Raw genomic sequence first — 23019 nt, 5'->3', positions numbered from 1 at the left:
TACATTCCTTTGGGATTTGTGTGGATGATGATGATGGCATAATCTTGCTTCAGTCCAGGAGACCCTCTGTGTTAAATTGTTATTCCCAAAAGTGGGAGTTTTTTTTCTATCCACAGCTAATTACAATCTCTCTCCAGGCTTTGTCCCTATCTAATCTAATTTGAACTGTTTACTCAAATTTGATGTCTCTCAAGCCTTGTCTTGTCATCAATCAAGTGCACCTGCCTGCCCGCTCAGTATACCACTTAATTTTTTAAAGTCATCCATTATCTTACCCTAATGAGATTACGCAAATGACTGGTTCATGTCTTTCTATTACTCAGTGAGCATGTTAATTTTCCTTCACCAGCACCCTATGCTTGTCATCCCCACTTGACTCGCTCTATGATTTCTTGTATTCCACTGCAACAAGTTCAAACTTTTCAACCTCACTTCCAAGGCTATTACAATTCTGCCCCTATCTTCTTCATTGCTTGTCTCTGACCTCTTTTCCCCATCTGGCTACGATGCCAATCTCATCTGACTCTTTGTCCAGTTCTCTTGGTGCTTTCTTCCACGTCTCCTTTACAATAGACTCACTCACTCACTCTAAACTAGTCTGTAAGGCTCTTCTCCTTCATATCCCACCTCAAAACCTACAACTGCTGTGATGCCTTCAAGAAACCAGTCAACTAACAAAATAGTTTTGGTTTTCAGAAATTTCACTTTCTCTCTAAAAATCTCTTAGTAAATCATTACTTTTAGAATTTAGTGTAGAGTATCATATTTGAGTAATTTTCTTAGTTCTTAAGTCAGTTTTTGAACTTTCTGCATAGTTATGTAATTAGTTGCTGGACTAACTTTGGTTTGGTGCTGGTGATAGAGTGGACCCAGACTTGGGTTAAAATGCAATTTCTGTTTTCCTAGAGCCAGACACTATAACTCACTGTTTTGTTCACTTGAGGGAAGGCCAATCCCCTAACTGGTGCTTTTGGTGTATAAGATCTTTGACATGCTGGGCTACCAGGGACAAAGAGTACAGCTTTCAGTCTTTGTTTTAAGGAGGACTTGAGGGCCATGTGTTTTATGCCCTCCTTTTTTGGGGTATATAAAGAATCCAGCAATAGGGCTGGAACTCCTGGTCTTCCCCCTGGCTTGATGTCTTAGAGTCTTGATGCTTCTGTCTTCAGAGGCTTTTCTTCCTTAGTAGCCTTATATCAGGATCAGCTTCTGCCTTTGGCACCCCCTAGGCATTGGTAGGGGAACCTGGGTTCATCCTCTCCACCAGGTTCCGATCCAGGCCCCAGTGTAAGCAGCTAAGTCCTGTACCACCAAAGTGCTGCCTCCTCAGGGCACTCCCTACTAGACCTCTCTTTCTCAACAGGTAAAGTAAAGGCATTGGATAGCTGAACTCAAAGATAAAGTCTCAGTCCTTCTGATGCTCACGAGTCTCTTCCCTTTGAGTTTGGCAACATTATTACAGCCATGCCTCAGGTAACTGGAGCTCCTTCTGAGGAGCTCAGAATGCATGTCTGTTCACTTCTACTGTCTGCTGCCCTCCTGAGCTGGGATGCTTTCCTTTTGACTCCTCCTCCAAGCCACGCATGCTTGGCAGGTGGAGTAGCCTGGGTCCAGAGCAGCTACTTAACCCCTTCCCCACCTGTGTGGGGTTTATATACCCTATTACAGGGCCTGATGGTTGCAACATAGTTTTTAATATCCATGGTATATCTCCATCTGAAACAAACTCAGTGGACCCTGAAGTCTGTATCTCCTCAAGCCTTAGGGAGACTCATGCCTTGTCAGTACTTATCTACGAAGACGTTGACATTTTGAAAAAAGTTCAGAAAAGAGTAATGAAAATGATTGGCAGGATGGAGGGACTGACTTAAGAGGCAAGTCTGTGAGGGTAGGGAGCACGCTATACACAAGTTTAAAGAGTGTATCAAGGAGAGAAGACGGACTTAGTGCTGTTCATGTACTTGCTGCTATTCCATAAGCAGATCTTTATTTCAATGATATATAACTACTTGAAAATACTAGTTTAAAGCAAGGTTTCTCAATCCTTTTCATTTTTTGATGTCACAGTCTTCCTTTCATCCCCAGATATACCCCAGAATCTTTTGCATCATTTCCTGTAGATCTTCAAAATTGCTGCAATAGTTCATGCAGGCCTGTTTACCTTTGCATTTGAGAATTGAATGAAGGTGACTGCACAAATTTGGTTCAATAGATAATTAGAGAAAGGGAGTGGACTCAATTTCATGTGTTCTTGCTCCTCTTGACACCTGTTGGTTTAGTTTCAGTATTGCAGGTGCATCTGTTTTGGTATGTCCATTTAGAAAAGAAAGTTAATAACCTGGGATGACAATAGAAACTCAAATTCTTTCTTTAATCCAGTCAGTCAGTCATTATGGGAATTTTTCAGCAACTGTTCACAAGCAGGCACAGTTGAATCACAGGCATGCCAGGACAGGCCAAGTTGGCCAGTCACATTGCTGATATTTTCACTGAATGATTAGGAAATAAAAACTGAGAATACACATATATAGTAAAACAAAAATCTTCATCTGAAGTCTTACCTCAGTTACATTGATGTAGCCCTGTTGATTTCAATGGCTAAATTAAGACTCAGTACATTTTAAATTGCTAATCTGAGGCAAAAAAAAAAAAAAAAGGAAAAATACAACGGTGATGTTCTAGAATATCAGCTCACAATAGCTTTGCTCTGTGTGTGTATTGCAGTAGTAAATTAGCTAATATGAGACACCATAAAATATTCCCCATTGTTTGTTTTGCTTGCTAAATCAGGTTTTTCTGATTTTAGCAGCTTATGAAGCTTGGCAAAGTTAGCAGCACTCTTGTTATGTGCAATCATGTAGTTTGTTTCATCATGCTGAAGTTATAAAAACATTTACAATTTTTTCACTGCTATTTGAAGCCATTGCCATTTTGTTTTTGTCTTGATTCATTTCAGCTGCACACTTTAAATTATACCATAGCAAAAGACATTCTGACCTACTTTATGTTATAACTCCTTGGCACTAGATGTTCCAGTGCATTCATTTCTGGCACTGGCATCTTGCTTTGAAAATCTGAGTCCTGACATGAAAGGATTAAATAAATTCTAGGTTTCTTGCAGTATGAATCACAAACAATTGGCTGCTTTATAAATATCACTACAGAACTCAAACGTGAATTGGTTAAGTGCTGAAGACATTTTTGTAAGGAAGAAGGATCCAACTGCTTGCATTTTCTTCTTGAGACAAAGAATTCTGAAATTTGCTACATGTTGATTCAGTAGATTGTATTATCTCAGAACACAGAATATGGTTCTCTTCCTGAATTATTATTAGAAGTGACTTGTAGTACTTGTTTTTTAGCTTCCTGGCCATCGGGTAAATACCTTTTTATCATCATGCTGTTTAATAAATGTCATATTAGCTCTTTACTTATTTGACTTGTGAATTTTCCATGATGAATGTGAACAGGAAACTCCAAGATGCTGGAACAGAGAAAATTTCATTAAATCGGTCTATTGCAGCGTTGGCTTTATCTCATGAATTATGATATCCTGTTGTTAAGTGTGCTGTTTTATTTCCAAATTGCAGCTGCAGCAAACAGAAAATGTTCTGAGCTGCTGGGAAAAAGAAAATTTGACACACATGGACTACCAATAAAAATCAGCATTTTAAGCTCTGAGGAAGTATTTTGTTCACATAGCAATTTAAAAGTGTACACAATCATTCCTCACCATACATAAATCTATTTGCAATGAAAATTTTTAATTAAACTTGAAACTTCTTGGTCTTCCTGTCCGTCTTGCCAGAAGTGACACCATTTTTAATTAAATCAGTATAATTGCCATGTTAGCTCACAATCGTGCCTCTTCCCCTTCCACAGCAGAACTTCGCTGAGCCAGGTTCCTTTTATAGATGCAGTGAAGTTAGAAAAAAAATTGCTCAAGTATTTCCCCAGGATTGCATTTGTAAAGTATATGGAAAGTAGAGTATGCAGTGCACTAGAGGAGAACAGAGAGTAACTCTTTGGAACTCACACACTGGCACTCATGGTACATGGCTAATCCCTTCGTGCCTACTACCAAACTGAAAAGATAGAAGTTTTCCACATGTGAAGACAATGGCATTCTTCATGTGACAGTTTATTATTATTTTATTTTAATATCTATTTAAACTAGAACAAGTGTTAGATTAATTCTAAAGTGTTATCATCTGCAATTTTCAAAATACTGCTTTTCTTACAGTGGCCTTAAACTTCCAGACACCTGGGCTACAAATGGACCTGCAAAATGGAAAATTTATGGACAATGGTGGTTGTGGCTATCTTTTAAAACCAGAATTCATGAGAAGTTTTACTACACAGTTTAATCCATATAATGTAACAGGAGACAATAATCCAGTAACTCTTTCTATAAGGGTAAGCATCATTTACTGACAATCTGTTTGATAATTTATGGAAATATCCCTCATTTTATTAGCTGAACTATATTACAAGCCACTCATAAGTATTTATTACTGGTATCTTTTCTTTTTCTTCAAAAGTTCATTGTGCCTTAAGCTTATTGGATAACCTAGAACTATAAAGCTCCTTGATGCCATAATGCCAACATGTTATATTCAGTATTACTTGCATGGTTTCCTAGTTTCATTTCATATCTCTTTGCTTAAAGACATTCCTTTCCCTTGACAGTGTAAAATGTTTGAGGAAACAAGTAATTTGTGCAAAATGGTGTCTAAAAACACAAATATGGCTGGTACGGAGGTAGATATCTAATTATGTTAGATGTATGAGCTGCAACTGTGAAAAACTCTGTTTACATCTTTAGTATACAGTAAGAATGTAAAAATAACACGCTCTGCAGGGAACATGGACACTCTGACGCCAGGTCGAATGATCATGATACATGAGGGAAGGAGCAGTCTTAAAGTTCAGAAGGGTCTTACCTCAAGGCCCTGGTTTGGCTAGTCCATTGGAGCTTGAATAGAGTAATCACCTTTGTTGAATGGAAGTGAGGGACAACAACATCTTCCTTAGCATACCTTGTATTTTGCTCTTAAGTGTACATTTCTACTGCCCTCAGGTATACAGTGCAATTATCAGAAGCTTCAATTTAATGTTTAAAATGGTACTTACCAGTTTTAATACATTTCAATATGTCTTAAAAGCAGGGATAGATTGTCAGCCTAAGGGACCTCTGTGTATTTCTACTTGTGGGTGAGTAGAGAGCACTACCATCTAGATTAGAGGGTGGCCTGAGGAAGTCTTTAGTTCAGTGAAGACTGAAGCACTGCCTGTCTGAGCTGGAGGCTATGTCTAATACCTAGTGTTTAGTGAAGGCGTGACCTGAACTCCCAATGGCTGCTCTAAATATCTTCTCTACAAGTAGCTGTTTCACACATTACCAAGGTGGCTGTGACACATATAGAGTGGGCCTTAATTCCTGTTGGGAAGGGAAGCTAACCTTTCAATAGCAAATATGAACATACAAGATGATGCATGTAGATGATCCCTGAGCATAAAGTCTAGTGTTTGCATCTCTCCCTGTGTGACACAAATAATCAGTTAGTTTTATGGAAGGTCTTAGCTTTCACTGAATGAAAATAGACAGCTCTTCTCATATCTATTGTGTGAAGGGGGGCATCACTGGGGTAGGAATTAAGTTTTGGAAGAGAACTAGAAATGCTACTCATTGGATGTGTAAAAGCCCAATGTTACTATAGGGATGAATTTCAGGCGAGGACAAAGAAATCTCGTTATATATAATGGCATAAGGCGGCTGTTCAATCAGGGCCTGAAATGCACTAATCCTTCTAGTTGAGGTAATAGCTATCCCTGGATCATCTCCAAGGGGGCTTAAATGGAGATTCCATGAGAGTCACTAGTACTAAATGCAAATCTCACATAGAAGCAGGATCCTTTAAAGGGGGAAAGGTGTTGATGAGCCCTTTCAGGAATCGGATAACTATGGTATGGGAGAATAAAATGGATCCAGGTACAGGGTGGTGATATGCTAAAATAGCAGCTACATGAACTTTTAGGGATCCAATAAGGCCAGTCCCATTTAAGTATAGCACATATGCCAGGACTATAGAGATGGAAGGGACTCTAGGGTATGGCCTTTATTCGCCCTGAAGTATAGAAGAGCATACAGCGAGCGCAAAAAATGTTCCCGGCGATAGCATGTGATACCTACACACCTACACAGGAAGGAAGCTGAAGGCTCTGTGCCAGAGAACATAATACTGAAGGTGAGGAGCAGATGTCCTTTGTGATGACTGAACCCCTGGCTTCAAAGATCTGGTGACATTGCCTTTCTTGGAGGATGGTGCTGTTGGTGGTACCTAAGCCAAAAGACCGGGTTCCAGGTTTCAACCATTTAGCGATTGATGGTTTTGGCACAGAAGTAAATTGAGGAGAACCACATCATGAATTTGAAAACTTGATGCCGAGGCTTGTGCTTTAGGGCCTGAATGATCAACGAGCCCTGAAGCTTTAAATGTCTGTTCTGTTGCAGTCTCGGCATGAATGCCTGACGAGGAGAGCACTGCAAGGGATTGTGACCCTCATGTGGGTACACCAAGCAGCTGACATGGACAGAAAGCAGGAAAAGCAGTGAACTTCTTAAATTGTTTCTTAGGCTTGATGCCTGGTGCCTAATGCAAACTAAACTAAACTAGAGAACTTTGGCAGGGTAGCTAACAGGACTGAGATACGGAAGCAGAAATTACTACATCTGAGATGGCAACCAAACTCAAACAGCTTAATGGGACCAATTCAGGGGCCTGGATAATCTCCATTCAAGAATATTAAAGGAAAGGGCACATGAAATTGCAAGCCCAGTAGCAAGGATTTTTAATGAAGCTATAAACTCGGGAGTTATATCCTCTGACTGGAGATTTGCAAATATAGTACCTAGAATTAAGAATGGAAAAAAAAGTGATGCGGGAAACTACAGGCCCATTAGTTTGATCTCATTTATATGCCAGGTCTTAGAACAAGTTTGTAAGAGTAGTTAAAGAGTAATTGGGACAAAATACAATATCGTTTTACTAAAAGTAGATCATGCCAGACCAACCTGATCTCCTTTGAGAAGCTAACTGATTTTCTAGACCAAGAAAATGCAGGAGATTTAATCTACCTGAATTTCAGAAAACCATCTGTTACATGGAAAATTATTGGAAAAGATGGGGAATAATATGAGAATTGAAAGGTGGATCAGGAACTGATTTAAGAGGTCATGCTGAAAGGTGTACTGTTAGGCTAGTGTGAGGTTACTAGTGGACTTCCTCAGGCATCAGTCTTGAGACCAATCTTATTTAACATTTTCATTAATGACCTTGGCATAAAAAGTGGGAGTGTACTAATAAAATCTGTGGATGACACATGTTGGAAGGTATAGTATACAAGAATATCTGGATGACTTTGAGAAATGGACTTTGAGAAATGTGATGAGGCCATGAAAAAAAGGCTAATGCTAGGATACATGAGGAGAGGTATTTCCAGTAGACATAAGGAAATGTTATTACCATTGTACCAGGCACTGGTGAGACCTCATCTGAAATATGGTGTACACTTCTGGTCTACCATGTTTAAGAAAGATGAATTCAGACTGGAACAGTTGCAGAAAAGAGCTACTAGGATGATCAGTGGAGTGGAGAACTTACCTTATGAGTAGAGACTTAAGGATCATGGCTTTTTTAGCTTAATGAAACAAAGGCTGAGGGGAGCTATGACTGCTCTCTATAAATACATCAAAGAAATTAAACACGAGGGAAAGGAGAAGAGTTATTTATGTTATGCCAGTACTGGCTCAGGAATTGGCTTAGGAAGGACTGGCCTTCAACAAGGTTACTCCTGAAATTAGACAAAGGTTTCTAACCACCAGAGGAATGATGTCTTGGAACAGCCTTACAGGAGGAGTAGTTGGGGCAAAAACCATAACTTGTTTCAAGACAGCTTGATAAGTTTATGGAGGGGATGGCATGATGAGGTTACTTACAATGGTAAATGGCCCATTCGCAACTGCTATCAGCAAATATCTTCAATGGCTGAAGATGGAACACTAGATAGGAAGGGTTCTGAAGTTCTACAGAGAATTCTTTCTCAGGTGTCTGGCTGGTGGGTCTCCTGCACATGCTCAGGGTCTAACTGATCATCATATTTGGGGTTGGGGAGGAAGTTTCCCCCAGGTCAGATTGGCAGAGGCCCTGAGGGTTTGTTTGTTTTTTAACTTTCTCTGCAGCATGGGTCATTTGCTGGTTTGAACTAGAATAAATGGTGGATTCTCTGTAACTTGAAGTCTTTAAATCATGATTTGAGGACTTCAGTAACTCAGCCAGAGGTTATGGGCCCATTACAGGAGTGGACGGGTGAGATTCTATGGTCTGCAATGTGAAGGAAGCCAGACTTGATGATCATGATGGTACCCTCTGGCTTTAGAGTCTATGAGTTATAATGAACAATATAGGCCTAAGGGTGTCTAAAAGCAGACAAAAACCACAGAGAGATTACTAACACATCACTGTGGAGGATAAGGAACTGAGGTGGTTAGGAGCTACTCTCCCTTTTATATATTCTCCAACATCAAATGCTGATGTCACTAGGGGATGCTTGTGCAGCCCCAATGGACACATCTTTGGTAGAGGTTCCATGAATTGGATGACAGGAAGTGGCAAACCCACAAGAGGGAATTCACATAGGTCGTCCTTCATTAATGAAACAGCAATTTTCTGTAGCTAGTGATTGAATAAAACCTGCTTAAAGTGGTCATATTTTGGTAAAAACCAAAAGGCAGAAGCATGTTATTTTTCAAAAAAATTATTTGGGTGGAAAGGTTTTAAGATAATTAAACTGAGAATCAAATTAGTTTGAGATTGAATTAAGATTAAGTACTGTATTCTCAATTAGATTGCAGATGGTATACATTCTTTTGAACAATTTCTTATGTAGCTTCCACTTTATATGCTAGACTGCACTGAGCAATTGTTGAATGTTACAGTTTAATGTTTAAATTAATATAATAAATTACATTTTCAAGCCCAAATGAGGTCTTTGTTTCATTTTCATTTATGCAGCTTATTAGTGGTTATCAGTTACCACCTAGTAACCTCTCCAGGACTAACAAAGCTGATCCTTTAGTCCAGATAGAAATTCATGGAGTTCCAGAAGATCAAGCAAAACAACAAACTTGTGTCATAAAAAGCAATGGTAAGCATAACATATTCTATTGACTGTGCATAGTTTCAATAACATTTCATACAGACTAGATTAATATCATATAGAAGTTGTTTCTCCAGTAATTTACTACATATCAAAAAGCTGCACTGCACTGATTAATTGCAAGAGTGGGAACTAGGTGTAAAGACTGATTGATAAAAATAACAGTATACCAAGTATAATGATCTGTGTTCCAACAAGATTAATATTAAGAAAGTGAACTAAATCTGAAGAATTTGAAACTAGAATTTTTTTAAAAAATTCTTTAAACTTTAATTTAACAATGCTTGTGTGAAAGATGATGGATTGTCAGTGATTGAGATTGAAGTCATTTGTTTACACATAGAAAAGGTAAACCATGGGCAGTTTCCCTTACCCTATCTCACCATTGTGCCTCAACCTGACCTGACATGGAGGGATCACCTCTACCAGTAAGAGTGTAGTTCCTCAATGCAGGAAGGAATGAATCAAGGTAAGTAGAACTGGTGCGGAGTTGCAGCAGGAGATTAAGGTGGCAATGCATACTCTATTCTATATCAGTTCCTTGGTGCATACCATATCAGTGCTTGGGAGCTCAAAATGGGTGGGATTAGCAAGGAATATCACCACAAAACCAAAGTGTCAATATCCTGCAGACTTCATCTTGAGAAGCTTATGCAACATTGTCTTGGTGCAAAAATTGTCCATGTTGATCAGCACAAGGCAGGTACCATCAGGGGAGAACTGCAAACCAGTGTTTGTTCATTTACTGCAGGTCCTTTGTTCGAAGCAGCATCCACTCTTGTTGCACCATAGCACTTGGTTGTTAAAGCACATTGACATCTGATGTTGGTGCAGAACATTCTTACAAAGCTGGATCTTATATAGTCTTCCTAATCTATTGTGGGGTGCTCTGTATTGAATATCAGTAAAGAACTTTCTTTTGGGAGCCACTGTTTCTTTAGAGTGAAGCGAGTAGTTTTGATGCATTGTGGTTTTGAGAGCCTGTCAGAATGGCGGTTTAAAGCCTTGAACTGCTCAAGACAAAGTTTTATTGCTATAGTCTTTTGACACAGTTGTACCCCATAGAGTTAGGTTACTGAAACTCAGAGGGCTTTCAGCCAGGTAAACATCCATGTCTCAAAGTCTCATGGGTAAAGCAGAATGCTGTTGCTTTATAGGATGTCAGCCAGCACCTCTTTCAGCATACAAAGCAACACTTTGACAGCATGAGGCATGTGGCTCTTCAGAGTAGGAACCCGGTTAAATTATCTCTTTAGAGAAGCTGAATTACAGGACATACTATTTTATCATTTTGTACCTATCAGCTAGTACACTTTTTTTTCTCCTTTCTTCCTCCCTTCTCTCCAAAATCTTTCTGGATCACTAGAGAGAGGTAGCAAAGGCAGCCTCTGCTATTTCTGGGTTTTTTTTTTTCCAACACCTTTAGGCCTGGTCTACACTTACCTGGTGATTCGGCGGTAGTCGACAGGAGTTACGCAAGTTATGCAGAGTAGCTTGCATAACTTCTGTCGACTGCTGTGCTTCCCTTCTGTGCGGCATCTTCACTGCACTGTGCCGACGGGAACCACATTCCCATCGATGCAGTGCTATGCCACTTGAGGAGGTGGTTTTACAGCATCGACTTCTGGATTGATTGAGTGGGTCTTCAGTGAATGCTCAATTGAGCCAGAAAGGTTGATCTGATGGCGGTGACTTTGCCGCCATCAGTGTAGACATACCCTTAGTTTATTTCTCTTTGTCATACCATAATTGAGAAGACAAAGTGAGCAAACCTGTGTGGAAGGATAAGAAAAGGAAAAAAACAAATGGCCGCCTTCACTATCTGTGTTGACAGATCAGGTCAGATTCAGGCCATGTTGGCAGGATCACCCTGATTTTCTTGAAATAGTTCATCAACTGATATAGATCAGTACAACTCCATTGACCACCTTCTATCCTGCCCTGTCTCTACAGCACGTGTGTTTGCGTTCTGATGTATAAGAAGAGATTGAAGGATTAAACGGTGGCCAAAATGAATCCACAGGAGAGCCAGAACATATTCCTCCTCCTTCTCCGTAGTACTTCAGTTTGTGCCTTGCCTCCTCTACCACTGTTATGGATGATACCGAAGAAAATAGGTCAAGATCAGTCAGTCATTCTCAGTGCTTTGGCCTGGCCCAGTAAAGCATGGTATCATGATCTGCTCAGACTGTTCAGAGTGAAAAGTTCTTTTGTCTCTAGAAAAAGATATTCTATCACAAAGAAAATTCTTTTATCTGAGCCTTAGTCAGCTTGAGCAGAATATCATGTTATGGAAGCATGGAATTTCCTAGGCTGTCAAGAAAGTCCTTCCCTCCTCCAGGAAGAAAGGAACCTCCATCACATACTTCAACGTATTGGTGATCTTTACTCATTGGTGGGTGGATAAAGGCATTGATGTGAAGGAATCATCAAGCCATTCCATCCTTAATTTAGGAGAATTTCAGTAAGAGCAATTCCCTTAACTGCTTGAGGCTCCAAGTGCCAGCTCTTTCCATTCTTTGGGGAAATAATCCCTCATTTTCTACAGGCATTCTCCTACCTGTGTCATTGCAGGTCCTCTCCCTTGGTGTCTCAGTCTAAAGGTTCTCTGTGGTCCCCTTCCTTTTGAACCTCTGCATTCTAGCTCCCTTTCCTTCTTTTTCTAGAAGGCAGGTTTCTTAGGTAACCATAACCTCTGTAAGGAAGGTGAAATAAATGCCCACTTTAATTTCTCCTTCTCCTATATGTTTATTCATCAAAACAAGGTTGTCCTCTTTCTATGCCCTCTTTCTATGTCTCCTTTCTACCTTAGTTTATCTAGCTCCTGCCTCAACCCCAAAGCACTGAAAGAGACACATTGGCACAATCTTGACATTACTAGAGCTATAAAAAATTTTATTTGACCACAATCTCTGAGTCAGGAAATCATAATCCCTTTTTATTCTCTTCAAAGAGAAGGGGCCCAGTTGCTCAGTCTTGTGATTTGAGTTACTCAGTGTGTAGCTAATGCATGACAAATGTTTATAAAGTGTCCAGAGTGCCTAGTCCTGTCATGTTTAAAGATCACGCTACTTGTAGAGAAGGATCTATCTATGCTAATTGAAAAAATGCAAAAAATGAGAACTTCTTTTTGGTTGTCTTTACTCATGAATCCACATAAAAGTCTTAAGCCTGCACCAGTACAGTCAATGGGAGTTTTGTTATTGAGTTTGATGGGCACAGACTCAAGTACAAAGGGAGCTGCTGCCAGCAGTCTGTATTGGTAGAAAGCATAGCTCAAAATTAATTATAAGGAAAAAGGTTCTCATTATTTTTTAATCAGTTGATGTTTTTGTATAGGATGCTGTTTGTATTACAAGTGTTTTCTCTTTCTCTTTCCAACCCCTCTGCCCCCAGCTTTATGCCCTAGGTGGAATGAAACTTTTACTTTTACTATTCAAGTTCCAGAGCTGGCATTAGTACGCTTCACTGTGGAAGATCAGATATCTCTAGCTGCAAATGAGTTCCTTGGCCAATACACTTTACCACTGCTGAGCATGAATAAAGGTAGTTCTTCCTCTAAAAGCAAACTACATACCAAAGAGGAAAAATCTACAAACTCATAAGTTTTTACTATTACCCTATTATTCTCTTTAAGTTTATTACACATCATAAACTTTGTATTAGGTGCAGAAGATGCAGAGTGGCATTCATCATATTTTGGGTCATTGTTAGCTATGATGATTAGATGCTATGTGAATACCAACCTATAGTTCTGAAACTGAAGGAAATATTACTTATTGGTAGTTATATCTATTGCAGTATTACTCCACTCATACTATAAATAGAATCCATTCAGAAAGTGGTGTAGATCCAGCTGTTAGGAAGCAAGAAAGTGAAAAGAACTATCAGTCAAGACCAGTATAAAGGCACCAGATTGTCCTTGTTTTAACTCAGTCCAGAACTGCCAAAAACAAGAGAGAGGTAGGCAATAAAGATAAAGAATCAAATGAGCTCTTTGTCCATTATGAAAAATTGCAGAAAGATGGAAATAAAATGGGGGAAATAAGAGCAGGGGGGGGGCAACTGCCCCAGCCTTATGGCAGCCAGCTGCGAAGCAGCTTCAAGTGTAATTGATAATTTTCCCTTGTTGTACCAGTACATCTCCTTGTTTCCTATCTGATGAAAATAATTCAAACAAATAGCTGATGTAGATGCCAGTATGCCGTGAAGAGGGTGGCTTACCTAAATGGGCTGTTTACTGTATTTGATTTCCAAATGCAACTGCTGACAAGCAAACAGAACCAGCTTGTACTGGTAAATAAAGATGTATAGATACACCCACTGCACTTTGCTTCCCTACAAATGTAATCCTCCAATACCTCCGTCCTCTCTGTTGAAGATGCAGTGATCCTTCTTGTTAAATGACTTTTCAGGAACATTGGGAATGAGCTATAGGCCTTTTAGTAACCCTGATGAATACAGTCACCTAGCCGAACTGACATAATTGTTTAGGTTTAAATTTTTCTGTGGCTATAAAAACACAGAGAGAACTTCTGATTTCCAGAAATTCTTCACATGGAACAGATAAAATGTCAACATAGTTTTAAACATCAAGAATACTGCGTCATTTTCTTGCTAGATGACATAGTTCAGGTCAAAAGTAGGCAATTCAATTTGTTGATTAATTTTATTCATTTACATGTATAGCCTGCCCAGCTTTATGACATGAGCAGAAAAGTGAACAAATCAGAAAAGACTATGCCTTCCATCACCATTAAACTTGGCCACAACAATAAGCCTTGCAGTTCTCTCTGAAGAGAGAAAGCTTGAGCTTTGAGAGTGAGTTCTGAAGTTAGGGACAATTCAGATCTAAAGATGTTCATATGATCTCAGCCCTCTTTTTGGAAAAGAGAGAAAGAGGTTAAACAAAAATTTTCAGAAGTGCTTTAGTGACTCAAGAACCTAAGTACCATTTTCAAAAGAGACTTAGGCACTTACACGTCTAAATCATAGGACTTTTGAAAATGCGACTTAGGCACTTATGAAAATGTTACTGGAATGTTTAAGGCTGCAAAACACTGATCTGGCAGTGGGTAACCTGTTGCTTTTTCCCCCTCAGTCCTGACTAACAATTTTCCTCTCCTCTTCCCCCCACACAATTTTTTCCTCATAGGTGGTAAATTAAAAAGCTATTTATGGATTCTTTTCATGGGCTGGGAAAAGAGGAGATATTAAAAAAAACAACAGACATTGTTATTACAGAATATTTACAATTCTACAAGTAAATCTGCACAATTATTTCTTCATCTACTTCTCTTCTGTTTGAATGTACATATTATTCTGTGAAAATGCAAGAAAACAGTTCTAAATTTGCTTTGTATAAATAATATGCAGTCACATAAACATTGGAGCTTAGATATGGTTGTCAAAGATTGGTTTGGGTAAGTTTATTTGTATAAATATACTGATATCTAAAAAGGCCATTTTAAACAGTATTTAAGTGGCCAGGGTGGTAGGAAACCTTACACTCCTGCCTCCCACCTCATTTTGTTAGCTCCCTACCACTGCAGCATAATTTCTCTTACCAGAACATTTTCATGGTTCTTCACAGGTTAATCAATAGGAGGTGTTTTCAGAGCAAATTGTATACCACAATCTTCTGGATACCAAGAGTATCTTTTCTAAGTCCTGTAGTAGAAGTTTGTGGGACTGTGTTAATCACAATTTATGTATCAGAGGAGGCTTTGAAATCATCGTAGCATTACCTGTGTTTATCACCACTGAATGCCAAGGGAATTAAAATGCTATAAATGTTAGAGAACTACTGTAGAATTGGGTGTTATTCTATGTATCATTTTGGCTTATTTTAATTAAAAATAATTATAAATTATGCTTCATTTGTATAGTAAATACGGCCATTTCTGTTTCACCAATTAACCCATCATAAATTTTACATTTGTATTTAATAAATTAATTTAATGTTATTACATTTACAGGTTATCGTCATGTTCCTCTGTGTTCCAAACTTGGTGACAGACTTGATCCTGCATCGCTCTTTGTGTATATTTGGTACTATTAATAATGGCATTAGCAATAGTCCTGAACTGGCATAATTCTCAATAAAGCAACCATCATGTAGCTTGCAAACAACAGTTTAGTGAGTGGTCTGATTTTCAGAGATGCTGAGCACCGGCAATTTCCACTGAAATCAGTGGAAATACTTCTGTGACTGAATACTATTTAATATGAAAATAGGCTGTAGAATTGGGTCTCGTACTAATTTAGAAGAAATCATACAAGGTTGACTTTTGCAGTATATTTTCTTGAATCCAGTCAATATTTTAAGATGTCGTTATTTGAAACTAATAGCAAAATGCTAATTATTAAATAGTAAGGAAGTAGTATTTTAATATTTATGGTCTAAGACTTCCAAAGGTACCAAAATTAAGAGCAAAATAGAGAGGTCTTTTTCATTTGCTTGAAAAACATTTTCCTACTGTATATTCCTCTGAAAAAAGGAAACACACATACAATCAAAACATAATTTACCCTTTAAATACATAATGAGTCAGTTTCTGATTGAGCTATAGCTCATCAATACCTATTGTAAAAATTGTAAAAGCTCAAGAGTGCTAACCTGGAAAATATTCGATTTTGCTGATACCAGGACCCCAAAATACTAACAACGTGCCAGATACTGCTGTCTGCACCTTCTCTCAGCATAGCCCTTGCCCTCCCATTAAGAGACCATGTTCTCCCACCCTGCTTATAAAATTGCTATTGTGCAATGAGCTTTACACGGCTGCAGGGATCTACCTGCACAGATACTCATTGCAGGTGTGGGCTCCAAGCCTCGATAACTTACCAAGCTGTTTTACAATAGCACATTTCTTACTTAAGATACTTATATCAATGATTATCTTTGTAGTTAGATTTTATTTTTATTGTCATTTTAATGTTATTTTATTATTATATCCCTTATGCACAAAATGGGTCTCTCTCTCTCTCTAATATGGAAAATTATAGTCCTCTGTACATACCACAGGCAAAGATTTGAAAATGTCACAGGAAATAACACAATTGGAAAATTGCCAACATTTATTTACATTAAAAGCAAACTAAAGAAACCAAGACAGTAAAATGAGAAGAATCTGAAATCAAACTTTACGGTAAGGTAAATTGATAACTAAAAGCTGGAAATGATGTGTCTTCTGCATTTTTAGAGAGGGAAGTCACTTGCTTCTTTATCTTAGAATACCTATAATCTTAAATTTTGGCCATGTTGATCTTAGTACTATTTTAATTTGTATTATAGACAATATTGTTTTCAGGTGGTAAATGTTTTATGGCTTTTCCTCAGCAGTGAGGAGGCATATTCATATTTTTACTCAAGCAGATTCTCTCTCCTTACTGAGGAGAAGATTAATTTCCCCAGGCAATATGGTGGCTCTGTTCCAAGAGCTGATCAGCACTGACATAACCAATCTGTTCGGTGCTGAGAAGAATGCCGGTTTATTTGGATTCATGGCATTCTTAAAAGACGCTCAGACTCCAACTTTAATAGCTTTATCATAAACTGCTTAAGCCTGATTTGTGTGTCTTGAAACCATTGTCTTTTGCATGAAAAAAAGGAATTCCTTACAGCTCTGGGCATTATATCCCACTGCCAGCCACTTTTTCAACTTGCAGGATATCAATCTCAACTTTAGCCAAATATATATTATAATATTAATGTTTACCCTGGATCAAATCATGAATCAATACTTTTTTACTGTTATTATCTGTAGCCCTGATTCTGGAAATATGTATGTAAGTGCCTAACTTTATGCACATGGGGCTCATGTATGCAACTGATGTTAATGCAACTCATTGAGTCTAATGGGATTTATGGCGTGCTTGAGTGTTTCACTGGGTTGGGCAAAAGCACCGATTGAGCTCATGAACAGTCCCATTGAACTCAATGAGACTACTCACGTGCATGAAGTTAAGCATGTGTATAAATCTTTATAGGACTGTAGCTTGTGTATGTATTGTCTAGTTTCCCTGATGCAGCACGAGCATGCAATGGGGTAACACTAATGAACAAAGATTTCTTATAATATGATCTTACTCAATTTAACCTTTCAGCAGAGTAACTATTTATTGTATGTTATATTTACTCACTGTGTGATGGTCCAAAAATATTGATCATTTACATCGGATTTTTGGAAAGTGTTTGAAAGTCTATGGGAAGCATTGGATATAAATATTTTTAAACTCTAATCTATTAACAAATATTTTGCCAGAATTTATTTATTTGCCAAATATTTTGCCAGAATAAATCCAGTGAGATGAAACCCAGGTCTTATCCCAGGTCTTAAAATTACACAGTCACAAGTTACATCAGCAAGTTAAAACTTAAAAAATAAATGGTATACACTTTAATTAAAGTACAGTATAGTTTTAAATTCTTTTAAATGTTCAGTTTTTAAATTCTGCACAGACAATTGAATTTTAAATGTGAAATGAGAAAGAATTAAATGTGAAATGTTCTAGAAGTTTTAAATACACACTGGCCCTTTGGCCATCATTCTACTATGATCTCTCAGGTGATCATGCTATCATACTAACTAGGCCATATTTAAAATTGATATAACTACTCTGACGTCAAGGTAGTTGCAATAGGGCGAATTCAGTCCAATAAGCTCATTATGGGTCTGATTCAAAGCCCACTAAAGGCAGTGGGAGACTACCATTGACTTAAATGGGCTTTGGATAAGGCTCCAGAGTCACAGGTTTAGGTATACATAAAGCACATCTAGCAATATACAAATAACAGCAATCAGCAGGAGCAAAATCCTGTTTGTTGCCATAAGAAATGTTATCCAAGATAACTGATTATGCCTTTTTATGCCCATGCTAATGGGAACTTGTTGCAAGTAAAGGTAGCAATTCTATGAAGATAGCTAAATGGCAATGGACCATGAAAAAGTTGTTATAATTTCCTTGTGATTAGTAGTTCAATGAATATGGTTAGAGGCTTACTGCATGTTATATTCTCAAAGGCAAATATTTCGGCTAATGTGCCAAAATAGCCCATGAGAAAAGGGCAAAAGAAATGTTAATGAATAAATATTTCAGTTGTCTAAGGCAATGTTCAGATTATACTGTTCCCCAATGGGTACCACTTTTCTTCGTTTAATGGGACACTGTTCAGTTGAATGTTGATAGCTCCCACAAATGTTCCTTTGCTTTTCACAATAAGCTGTAACACACGTCCTTGGAGCTCTGTGACTGTGTCGTATACTACCTGCAATCATATATGGGAAAGCAGATAAAGTATAAGAAAACTGAATATTTTTATATCAAAAACACGTTTTTTTATGCATCATTTATATCTAAAGGTTACTACCCAATGCTTAAAATAACTGACAAACTGCCAGCAAGAGTTTGAAGTTAAAAGTCATGAGCCATACTCAAGTCAATGGAATTATACCAGGAACAAACTTAACCTAGTGTATTTGAAATAAGAAGGCTTCTGCTGGCTTAGGCTAGTAAAGTTTAAAAGACTGAGCACTTGCAAGGAAGTTAAAAACCAGTGAATTTAGCTCCACCATGAATTTGACTAGTAAAATGAATAACTACAGTAGAACCTCAGCGTTATGAACACCTCGAGAATGGAGGTTGTGCATGACTCTGAAATGTTCGTAACTCTGAACAAAACATTAGGCTGTTCTTTCAAAAGTTTACAACTGAACATTAACTTAATACAACTTTGAAACACTACCATGCAAAAGAAAAATGCTGCTTTCCTTTTATTTTTTTAATAGCTTACGTTTTAACAAGTACTGTACTGTATTTGCTTTTTTTTTTCTTCTTTTCTCTGCAGCTGCCTGACTGTGAACTTCTGGTTCCAAATGAGGTATGTGGTTGACTGGTCAGTTCGTAACTCTGGTGTTCATAACTCTGAACTCATTACTGTATACAAACTACTATTTACTAGGTATATTTAAGAATGCCCTCTAGCTTTTAAAGGATTCATTCTTCTATCTTCGAGTGATTGCTCATATGCATTCCAATATAGGTGTGTGCGTGCCCCGTGCACAGATTCCCGGAACTTTTTCCCTTGCAAGCCCCGCAGGGCCAGCTTAGGCGCCCCTTGGAGTGCCGCGCTTATGTCGCGGTATAAAGGGCACTGCTGGCCCCGTGGGTTCCCAGTCCCTCCTTTCCGCCTGTGACGGTTGCTGGAACTACTGCCTCTTGCTGTCTGCAAGTAGCATTCGTACCCTAGCTGTTGTTGACTCTTCTTTGAAGTAATCTCGTGTTAAGTAGTTGTTAATAGTTGTTGAATAGTTTAGAGTAAGTACCCCTAAAGGGTTTTTTTCCAGAGCCATGCCAGGCTCTACAGGCTTTAAAAGCTGCGACCTCTGTTCTAAAGCCTTTCCTATTAGTGATCCTCATGACCGCTGCCTCCAATGCCTCGGAGAGCAGCACAGAAGAGACAAGTGCTGGATCTGTAAGGCCTTCAAGCCCGGGACGCAAAAAGAGAGAGACGCCAGGCTGAAGGTCATCTTGATGGAGTCCGCGCTCTGGCCAGCATCTGAACCATCGCGGTCCCTGACGGCACCGAGTGTATCGTCAGTGCGGAGCGCCCCTCTGGCACCGAAGTTGAAGGTGCCTAAGAAAAAGACACGGCCTGAGGCCGAACCCATGGACTCCTCCCTGCTACCGGGACAGCAGGGAGCGATCAAGGAGATGCTCCAGCCACGTGACATGGAGATTACTCTGGCACCAGTGTCTCCACGCAGGGAGCCTCCCCCGACTCCTGGGAATGGGGGAGTGCCCCTGCAAGGGCCGTCGACGACGGAGGCGTTTACTGCGGCACGTGCCCTCATGGCCATGCCCACGCCTCCGTCCCCCCCTTGACCGAGGGCTCAGGGACCTGCATTTTGGGGAAAACCCGCACTGGGTGGCCCTGGTGGGTGGAGATATCCACAATCCAAGTCTCCCCCCAGATGGTCACGGAGGGTGGAGAGTGTCGGCTCCCCTCCGAGCTCCGACTCTAGGTCGTCGAGCGCCTTGGCACCGCGGCACCGTGGGCGGTTGCGAGGCAGGCACCAGGGTCGTCAGAGATCCAGCTCCGACCCCGGCAAGGACCGCAGTTCAGGCTCGCAGACTCTGGTGCGGAGCCTACCACGGCACCGTTCCAGCTCCCTGTCCTGCAGCTGCAGCCAATCCAGGGACAGCAGTCCACAACCATTGGCACCGACGGCACCGGGGATCCGGCCGTCCTCCACACGGTCCCAGAATTTTCAGCACCGCTGTCCTTCGCGGTCCCACCACCCATCTCGTCACCAACAGTATCGGCACCGATGGCCCTGGCACCGATGGCTCTGGCACCGGCAGCAGTGCAGTCCGGATCTGCTCCACACAGCCATCACCGACGCCGCTCCCGCTCTCGAGGGGGCAAGCAGCATCACAAGACATCTCGGCGCAGGGACAGATCCACGACCTCTTCTTCTTCTTCGGCCTCGTCCTCCCGCCGGCACTCTGGTGCCGCTCTGGTGGCTCAGGTGGCCGTCATGCTGCGGCGCATTAACCACAACCCATACTGGTACCGGGATGGGGCCAAGGACCGTGGCAATGGCCTTATTGGGGGCCATGGAGTGCACAAGTGGCTCAAGGCTCTGCGTCGCTGCATTCCTCAGCAGCCCTGCCAGCGCCCCTGTTAACCAAGCCAACCCAGGGGCATGACTCGGAGGGAGACTCAGACCCTGAGGAGGGACCCTCTACAGGGCCCCTTCCTCAATCCTCCTCGTCTCCAGACAATGTTGTGGCCAGGGATCACAGGGCTCCCCTGTTCGACTTCCGGGCCCATCAGGACCTTCTAAAAAGGGCCGCTGAGAACTTGGGCATGGAATTTAAACTCATGTCTGAGGAAGAGGATCCCCTCTTTGGGCCATCAGGATCGGCGGGCCCTTCAAGAGCGCCCCTCCCCGTACATGACAGAGTCATGAAAATTGCCAGAAACCTCTGGCAAACCCCGTCCTCAGTACCTCCTATGTCAAAGGGGGTAGAAAGGAAGTACTATGTGCCTAAGGAGCCTCTGAGTTCCTTTACAACCACCCGATGCCCGGCTCTCTAGTGGTTGATGCAGCCAATCATAGAGACCGCCAGGGGAACCAAAGGAATACTCCCAAAGATAAGGATGGGAGGAAACTAGACCTCTTTGGGAGGAAAATCTACTCTACTGCAGCCCTGCAGTTTAGAGTAGCAAATCACCAGGCTTTGTTGGGGAAGTACAATCTCTGGTCATCGCTGTGGAGATTTGCATTGGGGTTACTACCTGACCAAGCGGCAGATTTTGCCACGGTGACCCAAGAGGGAGAGGCTGTGGAGAACGCGGCCCTGCAATCCGCCAGTGACGCGGTGGACACAGCTAGCAGGGCCATGGCTTCAGCTGTCATCATGCGCCGTTGTTCCTGGCTCCAAGCGTCAGGCCTGTCACAAGAGGACCAGCAGGCCATACAGGACCTCCCCTTTGACGGCACCGGGCTATTCTCTGGGAAAACAGAAGAGAAACTCCATGCCCTAAAAGACTCTCAGGCTACCCTGAAGTCCCTAGGGCTGTGTACCCCCCAGGCCTCGAGACATCAGTCCCGGCCTCAAGCCCAGAGGCAACTGCCCCCCCCCCCCCCCCCCCCCCCCCCGAGACGGCTCCCTGACCCGCCCAACCGAGGAGAGGTTGGGAGCGCTACCGGGGGCCAAACAAAGGAGGCCGGCAAGGGTCCTCTGCTGGGGCCCAGCAAGGGCCTCCCAAAGGGGGTAATTCCAATAAACGTTTTTTATAGTGTGCACGAGGGTGGCACTCTTCCTTTTCCCCTGGATCTTAACCGACCGTTTGCGGAAAGGCTTCGACTTTTCTATGCAGAATGGGAAGCCATTACTACAGACCGTTGGGTCCTGGAGGTGATTTGCAACTTACAGCCTTCCCCCCGACTCCCCCCGAGGATATTCCCCCTCGGGGACCCTGCCCACGAACAGCTCCTCGTGCAGGAGGTTGATTCCCTCCTAGAGCTTGGGGCGGTGGAAGAAGTCCCTGTGACTGAGAGGGGGAGGGGATTCTATTCAAGGTATTTCCTGATTCCCAAGGCCAAAGGGGGGCTTAGGCCCATCTTAGACCTATGCCGTCTGAGTAAGTATATCAGATGCATCAGGTTCTGCATGGTCTCCCTCGCCTCCATCATTCCGGTCCTAGATCCAGGGGACTGGTACGCTGCCCTTGATCTAAAAGATGCGTACTTTCATATCTCTATATTACCTGCCCATAGGAGGTTCCTAAGGTTCGTGGTAGCGGGGCGCCACTACCAGTTTTGGGCCATGCCCGTTGGTCTTTCCTCAGCACCAAGGGTCTTTACAAAATGCATGGCGGTGGTGGCAGCCCACCTGCGCCGCAGAGGGGTACAAATTTTCCCCTACCTGGACGACTGGCTGATCCGGGGCACGTCCAGGGCCCATGTAAGGAACAGCCTACGGCTTACTTGCGCAACATGCACCAGACTGGGGCTGCTCATCAACGAGCAGAAATCCACACTTACCCCAGTGCAGCGTATAGATTTTATTGGGGCCACACTGGACACTATACAGGCCAGAGCCTTCCTCCCACAGCCTCGGTTCGAGGCAATGGCATTATATCCAATCTCCACAGGTCCCCCACGACAACGGCCAGACACTGTCTGCAGCTGTTGGGACACATGGCAGCCTTTACGTATGTGGTGAGGCTGGCTCGCCTCAGGCTTAGGCCTCTCCAGGCATGGTTGGCCTCAGTGTATGTGCCAA

At 41.4% G+C, this 23019-nt stretch overlaps 2 protein-coding genes across 2 annotated transcripts in view; one reads left to right on the top strand and one right to left on the bottom strand.

Annotated features, from left to right (window-relative positions):
• PLCZ1 (phospholipase C zeta 1) overlaps nt 1-15329 on the top strand; it is a 98099-nt gene extending 82770 nt beyond the window's left edge. The window contains exons 12-15 of the mRNA XM_067558971.1: nt 4244-4416; nt 9075-9207; nt 12616-12765; nt 15198-15329. Of these exons, the coding sequence (XP_067415072.1) occupies nt 4244-4416; nt 9075-9207; nt 12616-12765; nt 15198-15280 (539 nt within the window). The 3' untranslated portion in view covers nt 15281-15329. The remainder of the gene's footprint in view (nt 1-4243; nt 4417-9074; nt 9208-12615; nt 12766-15197) is intronic.
• A 790-nt stretch (nt 15330-16119) lies between these two features.
• PIK3C2G (phosphatidylinositol-4-phosphate 3-kinase catalytic subunit type 2 gamma) overlaps nt 16120-23019 on the bottom strand; it is a 262202-nt gene continuing 255302 nt past the window's right edge. Inside the window, exon 34 of the mRNA XM_067558969.1 lies at nt 16120-18490. Coding sequence (XP_067415070.1) covers nt 18338-18490 — 153 coding nt within the window. The 3' untranslated portion in view covers nt 16120-18337. The remainder of the gene's footprint in view (nt 18491-23019) is intronic.

The sequence above is a fragment of the Emydura macquarii genome, unplaced genomic scaffold (assembly GCF_026122565.2).
Source record: "Emydura macquarii macquarii isolate MOO-44397 ecotype Brisbane River unplaced genomic scaffold, CSIRO-AGI_Emac_v2 contig_2205, whole genome shotgun sequence".
NCBI classification, from domain to species: domain Eukaryota; kingdom Metazoa; phylum Chordata; order Testudines; family Chelidae; genus Emydura; species Emydura macquarii.
The sequence above is the reverse complement of the archived record's forward strand: the minus strand, read 5'-3'. Positions and strand labels throughout refer to the sequence as shown.